Genomic DNA, 14,978 nt, shown 5'->3' on the forward strand with positions numbered 1-14,978 from the left:
ATACAAGCTTATCTCAAGCTTCTTTTCTCTACTCACTTGCCTAATATGCTAATCAGAACACATTTGGCACATTTAATCATTTGGTCTATTTTGACCAAAAACTCATTTTACTATTTAGGGCTATATTCATTTGTAAACTCTTTTTCATTTATCTATTCTAAGTCCTTAACTACCCAATTACTACTTTACATTACCTCAACTAGTCTTGTTTCACTCAAGACAGATTTTTGCCCTAATTTCTCTCTCTAAAGGCCAAAATTGAGCCTTTGAGTTTAAAGCTCTACCATTCAGCTTTAAACCAGTCACAAAGCTCTAATTTAACTTCCAAGAACCATTTTTTTTTGCTATTAGACAAGAATCAAACCTTTCAAATTCCACCGATTTGATTTCCTTATAACTCATTTTCAGAGAAATTTGTGTAGAATGGAAGGAAGAGTCATACGTAGCTTACTTGGCAAGTTACCAATCTGAATCTTCTTCCATCGCTCCAAAATGACTTGACCTAGCTCCTCAGCCCTTCTCCTCTCTCTGTTTCATGTGTTTCTCAAATTCTCTTCTCTAAAATTTTTTAAAATTCATGACTTATGAAGTGAATTTTTGGTCCATGCATCGCGGTGCATGAAGCACAAGCTGTGACACGTGGCATAGTGAAATTCATTCTCACCATGCATACTTGCTTCGACTCGAAATGCACTCCTATCACCCATATCTGCTCATATAACACACAAAAAAGTCAAAATACTAATTAACCATCTGAATCTCTAATCCCACTTTAATTTTCATTTCATCCTCAATTACCTTTAAACTTAGGATTAAGAAATTTAGGATGTTACATGTATTTCCTATCACATTAATTCTAATAAAATTATTATCTTTATAAAGAATTTTACAAACTTTGCCTATGTTTATAGTCAGTCTCAAGTTCGAGTAAAGGAGAAGGGTTGTGTTAGGCCATCAACAGCCAACATAAAACTTTATTGAATCTATTAAGAACATGGATAATATATATTATAATGTTAATACTAGGTCGTTGCCTATAAGTAATGTGCTGCATGACTCGAGTATAGTGATAAGTGAGTTAGAGCCATTGCATTGGTGCTCGAATGTAGTGTTAAATAAGCAAGAGCTACCGCGTCATTTTGGATATACACAGCTAAAGAAGTTAGTCTATGAGAGCAAGATTAGATTTGATACTTGAAATGTTATGACATTAAATTATAAATTTGTAGAGGTTGTAAGGGTTATGATTCGGAGAAAAATCAATATCCTATGCCTGCAAGAAACAAAATGGTGTGGAGAAGAAGCTAAGGATATTTAAGGTTTCAAACTTTAGTATACAAAAAAAAGTAAACATATGCAATGGAGTAGGCATCATTATTGATAAGGAGTGAAAGAAGAACATTGTAGAAGTTAGCAGAATTGGAGACATAATTATTTCCTTAAAAATAATAGTTGGATGTGAGACTATTAATATTGTTGGTGGTTATACACCTCAAGTCGGGACAGAAGCCAGTCTTAAGAAATTATTTTGGGAGGAGTTGGAGGGGTTGATTCAACACATATTACAGAGTGAAAAGATTTTTATTAGATGAGACTTTAATGGGCATGTCAAGAGGGAGGCTGGTTAGTATGCAAGGGTGCATGGTGGTTTAGGTTTTAAAGAGCTAAACAATGAAGGACAAACTCTTCTTGATTTCTCGTTAGTGGATGATTTTAAAATTGCCAATACTTGTTTCAAGAAGAGAGACGAGCATTAAGAAAAAATTGTGCATTTGACCTAGAGTATATTACATCTTCTAGCCTAATTCTTCTCTATATTTTGATAAAAATCACATAGGCATATTGGGCTTGATCCACCAAGAGTGGATTACCCAACAATTATAATTGTAAAAATGAAAACATGTAGTAATTATGCGAATAATTTATATATGGCCATTTGTGTAAATTTTGTACTTGACTTTATTCTCAAGATTATTCACATGAGTTAGATGTTAATGTGATTAACATGTTATTATGTGATTGTTTACATGGTCACCTTGCTAAATTTATTAGCCACTTGTATTCATGATTAATTACCATGCATTTGTATAACTTAGATATACCTTGATTATTGAGTAGTTGTATTCACCCCTCTCTTTTAACATATTACAGGAGCTAGCTCATTTGGAAAGAATAGAGGAAAGAAATATTAGGCCATGTGATAATAATCACTTTTGTAGGCCTTTCTTTTTTTATTTTGATATGTATATTTAGTTTATGATATTGCCAATTAGGACAATATATTCTTGATCCACTTGTATTATGAGTTTTGCATTGGGTGAAAATATATTTTAGGCCCTTGGGTATGTGGTTTGACGCTTATGTTTATATTAGTGGGCCAAAATATTTGTGCAAGTAAAAAAGTTATTATCTGCTTAATTTGAGAACTTGATTGTTATCATGGTCTTTCCTTGTGTTTTTAATGTCTAAGGGTGAGTAATTGATATTAATTATATGTGAATGAAAAATTTATGCATATGATGGGTTATTAATGAATAGATGATATATAGAGTATGATGACTAACTAATAGTCATTGTAATAGATGTGATTGAGTCACTGGCCCCCTGTAGCCAGTTATGGAAGAATTTGGGTGGCCAAATGTTGTTGCTAAATATATATATATATATATATATATAAATAATGTGGAGTAAGGCATAGAGAGAAAATAAAAGGGGAAGTTTTTCTCCCATGTTGAGATATGTTTCCTTAATCATGCTTTTACATATGTTTAATTGAATGATATGAGTTCTTAAAATATTTTAAAGACTTGGGATCCCTTTGTTTTGAATTGTTTGTGAAAATAGATGTTAAGAATTTATTTAAGTTAATCTCTTATAAGATAATCCTTTCAGGTTAGTCCTTGATTAACTATGGTTGGTGTGATAATTAAAGTCCTAATTTAGGACACCCTTTACACATAAGCTTCAAAAGAAGAACCAAGAAACAAACATGAGCTTTGTTCTTTGCTTAATGACATAAAGAAAAGTGTGAGGACTGGCATGTGCTGTGATGCTCCACAACATCTTGGAGAGTAATGTTCCCTTGCTTGTCCATATAGTAGAATCTACCCAAGAAGAAACTCCTATTTAATGCCTATAAGCATCAAACAGAATAGAAGCTTCTTTTTTCAGATTGACCCAATCTGAATTGGTTTGTTTAGGACTGTAAGAGTCTAAGTTATTCTCCCAAACTAGAGCCAAATGTTGCTATGTTTCTCATTCCACCTTGCCATCACAGCTGTGCTCAACTTTTCTTCCTTGATTGTCTTTTTGGTTCTCTAATTAGGGATTGTCTCTCTGATTCAATCTCCATCCATGCTGCTTAAAACTTTCAATGGTGCTTAGATATTAGTTCTAGAGAAGTCACACTATTATGGTGATGCATAATCAGTCACATGCAAAGGGATGAAAGATCCAAGTCACAGCTCATGTCTCACTGGCCAGAAATCATTTTCAATTCACCGTGCTATTTTCTCCCAACAACAAAAGGCATTTTGGTTCTTTCACCCCACTCCTTTTTGGATAAAAAAAAAGTTTGATCCTTCAATTGAATTTGGTCCTTGAAGATAATTTCCCTTTCAACCAGGTCTTTTTAACCAATTCTCCCATTTATATTTTACTTTTATTTAGAATACATCCGACACATCGTTGGGGAATACCTTAGGCAGTTTGGCCAAAAAAAAAAAAGAATACCTTAGGTAATTAAAGAAAAATACACGCCACCGGCCCCCACACACGTAAAGTTGTGAGCGTTTTGTTGCAGTGTTCCTAATAATAAATCAATTATAGTGTTTATCGTTCAAGAATAGCATGACAAAGTATGACTTACTGAGATTCGTATAAAACACACAAATGAGTGATATAAATTGAAAATACTTGAATTTGATCAAATATTGAGTAGATCACATAATTCTATTAAAAAATTATTTGATCACTTTAATAAATATATTTATATAAAAAATTAATTTAAATGTAAGTTTATTCTATAATCTATGATTTAATTTAATTTTGGTGCATTTATTATAGTTAGGTACTTTTATTATGGAGATTCTATTTGGAGATGTGAACATACGGTCCCCAATCTATTCCATGTGGTGCTATCAGCTATGGTCAAACTGAAGCTGTAGGAGCCAGCCATGACATGAGCCATGCGTTTGCCTACGTTTTGGCGTTTTTTTCCCCCTTTGAAAAAAATAGAAGAGCAGTAATTTTATCTTCATGGGGCGTACCCAAATTGTTTTTTTGGGCCGGGGGGGGGAGGGGAGAGAGATGCAAGATTCTAATTTTCAATTATTAATTTCAAGATTTGACCTTTCTTATATTTGGAATAGCAATGTACTATTTTGGTAAGTATAGTTTTGTGTTTTATATTAATTAATTATAATTATAAATATAACTAAATCTATTCCAAGCACTGTTATGAACAGGATATTTACGGTAAACTATAAAAAGATAAAGCATATAAAAATTTTGGTCTAAATTTTTGCCCAATTTATATAGCAAAGACATTTTATCATACTAATAGGGTTGATTTTAATAGAAGACATTATGATCACTTCAACATGAGATTTCGAGTTTGAGTTGAATTCAGAAAATGTTAGAGACCTGTTCCCAATTGGGCATGATATTATTAGAATCTGACCTAATTAGATAATATATATATATATATATATATAAAGACATTTTATTATTGTAGCAGCAAACGCACTTTATAGCCAAAGGGAGTAAAACATTGACATTTTAAATTGCAGCAAAGACAATGCATCAATTTATTGTAGAAGTGAGTCCCTCTCATATCCATGTGATGCATGTCGATCTAGAAGAATAATAATAATTAAATAATTCATTATGAATATTAATTAATTTTTTAAATATGGTCAAAGATTAAAAAAGACATATTTCTACTAATAATTATATTAAAATAAATATCGGAAAAAAATCTAGTAACTTGTTCATTTAATTCAAATAAATTTTAAGATTTACATATTATTTTTAAATTTACTAGAATTTGTAAAATAACAATAAATGATAATTGAAAAATACACAAAAAATTAACAAGTCCAGATTTTATTAATATTTTATTTACCGATTTTTAACTTAGGAACTTTTTTTTTGGGGGTAAAATAACATAGGAACCTTTTTGGAAGAATTGCTTGGTTCCTATAAGAATATCTTTTAAATTTGTCCCCAACATTTGTCATGTTTTTTCAAATGCCCTTTGTTGCTTTAATTTTTTCCTGCATCAATTAAATGGAGAAAGATTAAGAAGAAAAAACAATAATTTCATGAACTTCGATGATAAAAAAATGGTATAAAATATTTGTTAAAATTTGGATAGATTTAAAAACATACCCGACTGTAACAATTTCTTAAATAGGTATGAAGTCTCAAATAGAAGGTGATATGTATATATATATATATATATATATGAGAAAATACAATAATAGATCCTTGTACTTAATTTGATCGTGTTTTGCTTTTAATTTTTCTTGTTCTGGGTCTTTTTAGTTTTATTTGTCTGTAAAGTTAGTCTCTATAGATTTAAAAATAAGCATAAGGAACATGAGCTAACACTGATTGAGTTAATTTTGCTTACATGTACTTAATTCCGTTACTCTCTTTACTAATGTGCACTTCATCTTGCTTTTATCTCCTACATTTTGTTTAAGCCAAATATGAAAAAGCTATTTGTTTTCCTATTTACCTATACTTTTAATTTTAATCATACATGGTCAATTTATTTTCATGTCATCAACATACTTTTACCATATTAGCAAATGGGTTACCCAAGTTATAGTAAAATTATCTTTGTCAGTGCCAGCTCATAGTCTTTATGTTTTATGTGCATTTTTTAAGATTATAGAAACTAATGTTATAGATTGATAAAACTAAAATGACTAAAAATAATGAAATAAAACTATAGCCACTATAAATAAAATACAATCAAAGTATGAACTACTATTGTGTTTTCTCTATTTATTTTAGAGGAATGAGGGAGTAGGAGCCAGGGTGAGGCCTATAGCTAGGAATATGAGCCGAGTTACATGGATTGGCCGGAATAACTGGTCTATAGGTTGGGAAAAAATTAATTCAAATAAAAATAAGTTTTTTTTTTAGCTTGGACCAGATAATCCATGAATGATATGGGCTAACCTTGATAGGTTAGGATCAACCCGTTTAACCCATATTAGTTTTTAAAAAGTATAAAAAAATAAATAAAAATGGGGAGATATTGTATATTCATGGCTATTGATAAATAAATGGGCATGATTTCGCTAGCTTAATTCATATATTTTGTACAAATATTATGGATTAACATTTAGGTGCATTTGGAATGAATCATGGCAAAAAGGAATATCATATTGATACTCACCATTATTTTCATTTAAGTGTATTTTTAAAAATTTATTGAAAATAAATTAAAAAATAAAATAATATGGGTTGACAAGTTAGCCCATTTTACCTACTAACTCTTAAAGGTTAGGTTAAGTTGAAATTTTTCTAACCTATATAAAATTGAATTAGACTCAACTCAACCTATATTTTTCTTAACCCATATGGGCCAACCTATATGGTTTGAATTGGCCTATATTCCCAATTAAATGGGAGCAAACAAAAGTTTAAATAAAAATAACAAAAAATAAAAAATAAAAAATCAACAACAAACATTGCTTTAGTTGATAAGAATTTAATCCATATATAATCTTGCTAATGATGTGAGAAATTTGTTGGTTGGCAAGATCTATAAGTACATATATAAATAATCATTGAGTTTGAAGACATGCCCTAGCTTTGGTAAGCTATCGAAATTAAATTCACCCAATTTTTTTATAAAAAATAATAATAAAAATAAATTAAATATAAAACTGATAAAATTGTACGAGGATTTAATTAAATTACTTATCCAATAATTTTTTGGGTCTCAAGCATAATACACTTTTCTAAAACTTTGATAAATATATTAATATTGTTTTACAAGCCAAATATGTTAAATCGTGCTTTAAGGTAAATAATATGACCTATAATTTAAAAATATAACTAATTGGATGTCTCCAGTTTTTGATCGTATTTTAAATAAACGATAAAAAATTATCTCAGTAAAAATATTAAGAAAAAGTAAATGAAAGGTGATAGAGTTCCACTGAAAAAATGTAACAAATACATAATGTCAAGAGGTAACGAAAAAAAAATATTTTTGTAAAAATAAAATATAAAAAACTTAAAATTAAAATAAATGTTACCACTAAAAATATGAACATTAATTGAAGAAATTAAATAAATTTTTCACAAAAAATAACAATTCATAATGGTAAAGTAATAATAAATCAAAATAAATAATTGTATTGTTTTTACCTTTTAGATTCCAAAATCTCAATCCTCCTCCCAATCAGATCACTATCGGTAAATTTTGCTCCTCCCAACATCCTAGCCATAATCTTTACTCTCTCTCTCTCTCACCCTCTCGGAAGCAACTGCAACCCCTGCTCCAAGAAAACACTTCTTCTTCCCCTCCCAGTGTCAGAGTAGTGATCAGATCTCTCTGTCATGCTATCAACTTCATCTTCCTCTTATGCTTCTTTTTCTTCCTCTTCTCTTGGAGTACGTGGGGGTGGGGTGAATAATTCTAGGATTAGGATTCGATGACCGTACTTAATACAAACAACACTGAGTGCCTTTGCCATCTAAGCTATTGAAATTTAAATCAATAGTTCAGATTAAACTCATCTCTCGTGTAGAGTATAAATTTAGAATTATTAATCTAGATTTCAATATCTTAAATAATACAGACACTCGGTGTTTATATTAAGTACAATTACTAAATCTAAACTCATAATTGATGCAATTGTTAATAAAAACATTTCCACGTCTGCATGGAGTTGAAATCCCCATTAATTTACTCAGTGAGAACATGCCCTTCTATAAATACCCATACTTGCCACACCATCCTCCCACACTATCAGCTTAACAATGTCTTCGGAGGAATGTTACTATTTTTACTGTGAGAAATGTACCAATCAATACGTTGTGTGGCTACGCTCTCCTCCTTCACCGGCAATGTGTTATAACTGTACCCATCCTATGCAAATTACTGTGATAGATGGAGAGAAGTTCTTTCGAGAGCATCCGTATGTGACTGATCGCCCTCAAGACCTTCCTCTATCTCTCAACGCATTGGGTTTTCTTGATTCTCTCCCTTCGGCAGAGCTTTCTGAGGAGCATTATGAATGCCCTATATGCCAAGAAATCTTAGAAGCAGAAGGTGACGTGAAAATGGCCCCATGTGGGCACACTTTTCATCGGATTTGCCTTGGTCGAGCCGTGGATCATACAAATGGGACTTGCCCAATATGCCGTCGCCATTTTCTGTCAGATGAAAATAATGTAAGCTGCGTTTCTCTCCCTTTTCTGTATTTTTTTTATTTTTTTATTTTTTTTATTGTTTATATAAGAATTGATCATGCAGTTTCTGTTTCAGCAGGAGAATTCTGAAGGCACAAATGCTCCTGGTGGGAGCGAGGAGAATGTTCAGCCTGATGTTAGTTTGCTTTTTTCCCCCCTGCTTTCTACTTTTTGTGAATATAATAGGTGGAATTGATATAATGGTTTGGATTGGCTGCAGGAAAATGACAGTGAAGATAACGATGGAAATGAGGAGACCGATTCTGAAGAGAATGATGGTGGAAATTAAGTAATGGTGGTGGATCTCTAGCTTGTGGTGTATTTTTGTTGATAGTTAATTTAAAGTTTGTGTCTTCTTAGGCTAATATTCTACTTCTGTAAAACTTAGCTAGGAACTTGGGGACCAGAGTTGTCTATTAGGTTTGGTTTGTCATGTTTGTAATCTGTAAACCTGCTTGTATGTGTTTACTTTAACTTTGTTAAATGAAATCTCCGTAGCTAAAATTAGGAAAATGTTAGCTTGCGTGTTTTCTCTTTGGAAAGAAGCGATTGCGGTAAAAATAAAAAATAAAAAAACAAGAAAATAATGTAAACTCCATTTAATAAATAAACATGAAAATAATGTATTTATCATAAATCTACATAAATTTTCAGAATTTTTCCCAGCGTTTCTCAGAATGTTCGAAGGCTTGGGTAACTTGACCATACGACACTCTGACTAGGGAAGAGAATAATTATTATGAACAGGTGAAATATATGTGTACTTGACCATTTTTATTCTTAAAATGCTTATTTATATTTCTATGAAATATGTAAAAGATGTTAAACTTTTTAAATATCAAATATCATTTATTAAAATTATATATATATAAACATATAATATATACACGCGCACGTGCACGTATATTTATATATAAATATGTTTCATATATATTTAAAATTATATTTTCAATTAAAATACATTTTATATCATAATTAAAATGTTCTTTTGCTGAAACATGGCAAGTATGCTAGTTTGAGGGAGATATTTTTTACTGTTGGCAGAACTTACCCCCTTATGCATATTAAAAAACTATAGCCGATAAATCATTTGATAGAAACTTATATAGATATATGTGAAAAAGGATGGTTGGGGAAAAATATAAAGAAAATTACATCCAAATCTTACACAATATATTGAAATACCATAAGATCCATTGAAAGCTTAACAAAAGAAAATGATAACATATTTAGTTGTTATTTTTCTTTGCTCAGTTGTCAATAAACTTTATATTAATTATTTAATTGTACCATGTAGGACCTCAAGGTAATTCTCCCAAAAATATAACTAATGGGTACAAAAGAGGAACGACATGAGAAACATGGGAATGAGATGTTGATGATATTTTGGAAAGGGAAAATTCATTAAGGACCCTCAGACCAAACATGATAAAAAAGAAGACTCTGAAATATGTGATATATCACTGCAAGCCTTGGTTCCTCATCTGATATTAATTTGGAAAGTAAAATAACAAAGTTGCCCTATGGAGAGAAAAAAGAAAGCTAAAAACTTGCAGTTGAAGTGAAGAAGCACAGGAATGCTCTATTTCTCTCATTCTCCCTTTCTCGTCTTCTCCAACATCATGAGTTGGTAAGTTAACTAATGATTTTGTTCTTTAATCTCTAAGAAAGTATGATTGATTTTTTGTATAGTTGATTTGGGGTTGGGAACACAAGTCTGCAAGATCGGTTAACACTTATCTTCCCTTCCTTTGACCTGTCTTCTATCCCCCCATCTATTTTGCAACTTGTTTTGTGTTTGGAAATAAACAAGATTAAATATGATTGGGTGGTATGGCTTCATTATTAAGAACTATTCGTAATGTTCATAAATGCTCGGCTTTATTACATTAAATGATAGGTGCTTGGAATATTGCAAATGTATATTCTATTTAAGCTATCATAGCAAAGTTTTTTGCTCAGCAGAAGTTTCATTCCTTTTATAATGTTGATGTAAATATGCTTATTGTACTTGTTTACATTTCCAATTATAAAGTGCTCCTAAGTAATTAAATTTGAATGTTGACATATGTAGAGTCTCATCATAAATGGCTACTTGTTTAGAGCAGCAACTGTGTTGTATCTTCCATGTAAATGAGGGATTTAGAAGTGTGGATGGAAATTTTATTTATAAGGGTGGTGTTATATTTAGAAGATGCATAACTAAAGGAGTGATGTATGAAGGAGTGAGAAGTATTGTAGCAAATGATCTATGGCTTGAATGTAAGGATTTTTATATGAAATATAAAGTCATCCCAGCTGGAGATACATTATTGTATCTTGTCGATGATATTGGAGTAGATTAAGTAATTAAGGAGAATGACACCAATGGTCATGCGTACGTTGCATAAACATCACTGTTGGAGTTCCAAATAGAATAAGTTGTCAATTTTAACAAACTTTTTAATTTCCCTCTTTTTAGTTGACATACACTATAAATTTCCTTCACACTTATTAATGTAGCATAATGGAGTTGGTAGCACTTGAGGAGGAAAGTTCATTGAATCCTTCCAATTTTGTGACCCCAAGCACTCCTTCTCCCTTTCCCTTACAAAGTGTGTCAATGTGCATTTAGAGCTCGCCAAGATTGTGCAATATAGAAAGCTAAAGTGGATAAAGTTTACCTATACCAATCCTTGAGATGGATGCTTGAAAGTGGAAGGATTTGATTATGTGGGTTGGGCAGACATTCACTCATAGAGATGTATTTAGAGATATGTTGTTCAAATATAGCATAGCTCACAACTTTTCATATGTCTTTGTGAAGAACAATAGGAAGAGAATAACTGTAACGTGTGAGGTAGAGGATTGTCCTTGAAAAGTCTTAGCTAATCGAGTAAGTAAAGAAAATGCATGGCTACATATAACGTTATTGGTGTTGGAACATTTGCATGCTGCATAAGACAATTATCACACCCCAAAAATAGGACATGCTTGGCAAAGAATATAAGGATAATACCCATATCCCAAAAGTGTTTACTTGAGAAAACTTTAACTTTCTAAACCACGAAGACATTTGATAATAAAGTAAGCCATCTTCAATACATACCATACAAACAAAAGATTCAATATTCTTGTAAAAATTTCGATAGAATCTCCCCTTAAAATAAGATCTCTTAAAACAATCTATGAATATTTTACAAAATAATAGTAGTAGCAAGGAACTCTCTTTCCATTAGCAACTAACAAAATATAAATAATAAGGATGAGGACTATAACTATAGCTTATGTGGAGCACTTAGAATATAACTTACAAAAATACAATTTCATAGTTAAAGTTTTACATCAAGAGAAAATTTAGATCCATAGCTCCTTTACTTTTGGTCAGTAATAAACCCATCGGTGGTCAATGTAATGTCCACCTTAACATTACCAAAATTCACCACACAATCACAACAAATAGTCATAATTAGGAGCAAGGATTGCTCCTAAGTTCACATTATAGATATAAGGATTAAAACTAATAATCTTTTAAAAATAATTGTTAAATATTTGGAATCCCATAAAAACCCTTCAAATTTGTAGTTTGAGCTCAAACTTAATGATTTATAAAGGTATTGGAAGCATGAAAAAGTTTTGGGAAGCAAAACACTTCAAAATAGGGCCAAAAATGTCATTTTTGAATATTTTGGTCTATGTGCCGTGGCTCATGGTCCATATATCATGGCATGTGATATAGAAAGGCAAGTTTGCTCGCTGTATCGTGCGTCGTGGCGCACGTGTCTATGACAACAATGCTGTTATGATAACTTTTATGGAAGAAATTCGAATGCACCATTTTCGCATCCGATGTCCGATTAAAATGATTCAAACGCCCACACGAAGCTTATTCAATAAGCTAACTAATGGTACAAGCTTCGTTATGATCTAACACCATATAAGAATTTTAGATGCTTAAATGTAAAAGTTAGTTTTTAAAGCAACTTTCAAGCATCTAAATACCCAAAATTCAAAACTTATACCATTAGCCCCTTTTGAGGCTTGAACCAAGTCCAATGGATCAAAATATACCTAATTGAGCATTCAAACACACCAAAACATACCAAACACAAAATTTGGCCACTTAGTGCCAATTTCGCCTAAAATAGCCTGAATACAAAATCAACACTACATGCACTATTTGTCCTCTATTGCCACATAATACACTATATATACATTGTCACCACATAGATAAAATATTCCTTGTACTTGTATTAGTATTTTAGCCCATTACCATAAAAAAGTGTCACATATTCACATCGTATACAACATTAGGCTAAAATACAAAATAACATAGTATGAAACAAGTGCAACCAATCAAAATGATATGCATTCTTAATTGGCAACATATAATATCATCTATATAAATTTATATACATGACTCAAAATAAAATCAAGCTTTACAATGAGAATGTAGCAATTATGCTAGCCCTTATTTGATTCCCTCCCTTACTTAGTCTCAATGGTAGAACTTGTAAAATGATAACCATGGGGTGAGATAAAAATCTCAGTAATTAAGATAATCTACATTATTGATTAATATGCCAAGTTATAAACAAGCCTTAAATCAAGTAAAATAAACACACCATATAAAATCATCACAAGTTACATGTATGACCCTAACCATCCAGTCCTCCAATACTCTTGACCAAACTGGTAGACTATTTCACAGAACTAAATTACATGTATGGTCCCCAAGCTCACCATTCATAGTAGGACTACCTGGCCAAAGTGTTTTAAACTACTTCTGGACTTCTGGTTCCCCTTATTACAAGTAATTAGGATGTTGTTACTCCAACATCGTATCCTACAAATGCTAAGGAGCATATTCTCTAACTCCACACCTTTTTAGGTATTAAGGAGAGTAAATCTCCAACACCACACCCATTTTCAAGCACTGAAGAGAGTAAGTACTGTACTTAGCGTCTCGAGGTGTCAGCAATGCCATATGGATTTAATTTTCACTAACTCTATTAGGGTGACCTCCTACCCTCTAATATGCCACATTTTATTACATATCTCTACTTGACCATGCATAAAATACTTTTTAAACCAATATAATGAATATTACTACTTACTTCAAAAACTTGACATTTTACAAATCAATACTCCACTCATTTTTTAAAATAGTTAACTTTTATAAAATTCATACATATATGCATAGCAAATCATGCAAGAATAACTTGAGAATAACTTACACAAGGTAATAAATAATGTAAATTATCTAGTTATCTCAACCCTTTTATTACTAAAAGGGTTACCCATGGTACCAAATCTCTTCTTATATCAAGGCAAATCTTCCCACACCATAATCTACATCAACAAGTACTATATGTTAATTTTTAATTAACACAAGCACTATTACCTAACAATAACATTCTAATTCTCCTACTTCTCACTCATATTCTCAATAAAGAGGCTTGTTAAGATTACAATTTATTCACACAATCCCTTCAAGCCTCCCTCTAACTCTATCACATCATAACACTTAATATCTTAACTTATTATACTTCAAAACCCCATGATCAAGTTAGAGCTTGATCCAACTTTTACCAAACAACAAAGTAGCTTCATATTACCACATATCCAAGATTAATAAACCTAAATCAAACTTTTAAAATCAATAGAAACCTTCAAAACATAGACTCATAACTTAATCCATTCAAAGCAAACTCTCCCACTTTTAAATCCCATGAAAAATGAGATGAAAAGGTAGAGGAGAAGGGTAAGAAACTTACTCAAGAGTTTGAAGCATCAATTTATCTTCAAAATCCTCCCAAAATGATGCCCTAGCAGTGTCCAAACCTTACCCCTTCATGTTCTAGGTTTCTCACCATAAAAACTGTCATATTTTGATGATTTTCAAAAATTTAAGTTGCCTGTTGTGCCATGCACCATAGCGCACACCACACAATCCGCAACTCATGATGCAGTGAGCAAAATGTCAATTTTGCTCCCCCTGATGTCACCTGACTTGATCTGACTTCTATCTTAACTCAATTTAGAGCCAAATATGACCCAAAAAGCCAATTAGCAACCTAAAAATATATTTAAATTAATTAATCATATTTATTAACTAATTTATCCCTTAATTAGTTAATTTTTTTAGATTTGAAGTTTTTAGATGTTACAGTCAACATCAGCTAATGAGTCTGAGAGCAAAATAACTTTTCAATGAATAACGTCCCAACCATAACTTTTTGTAGCATCAAAATGGATAAAATACAGTAGTTATATAAATTAAATAAGAAAGCAATTTCATATGACAAATTTGTAGACTTGAAATAAAAATTCTATACATAACTGTAACAACAAGAACATTTATATCTATAATGACAATGTAGCTTTAACATTTGATCTTGCCAAATCAAAATGATTAAATAATAAATAAGAATAACAATATTAACTTATTGAAAACCATTAAATATAAGATCACCAATTAATTAAAAATTCACATTTTGGGGATTCATCAGAATAATTTACAAACATGGACACACAGTCCACGAGGGTAAGTAACTAAA

At 31.2% G+C, this 14,978-nt stretch overlaps 1 protein-coding gene across 1 annotated transcript; it reads left to right on the forward strand.

The window, feature by feature from the left end:
• The first annotated feature begins 8,094 nt into the window (after nt 1–8,094).
• On the forward strand, nt 8,095–8,952 carry LOC129288321 (uncharacterized). Its single transcript, XM_054924872.1, has 3 exons — nt 8,095–8,421; nt 8,519–8,575; nt 8,660–8,952. The coding sequence occupies exons 1-3, from the start codon at nt 8,095–8,097 to the stop codon at nt 8,726–8,728; spliced, it is 453 nt and encodes a 150-aa protein (XP_054780847.1). The 3' UTR covers nt 8,729–8,952.
• The last annotated feature ends 6,026 nt before the right edge of the window (nt 8,953–14,978 follow it).

The sequence above is a fragment of the Prosopis cineraria genome, unplaced genomic scaffold (assembly GCF_029017545.1).
Source record: "Prosopis cineraria cultivar Desert tree isolate PC_DT_omini unplaced genomic scaffold, ASM2901754v1 PC1, whole genome shotgun sequence".
In the NCBI taxonomy this organism is placed as follows: Eukaryota; Viridiplantae; Streptophyta; class Magnoliopsida; order Fabales; family Fabaceae; genus Prosopis; species Prosopis cineraria.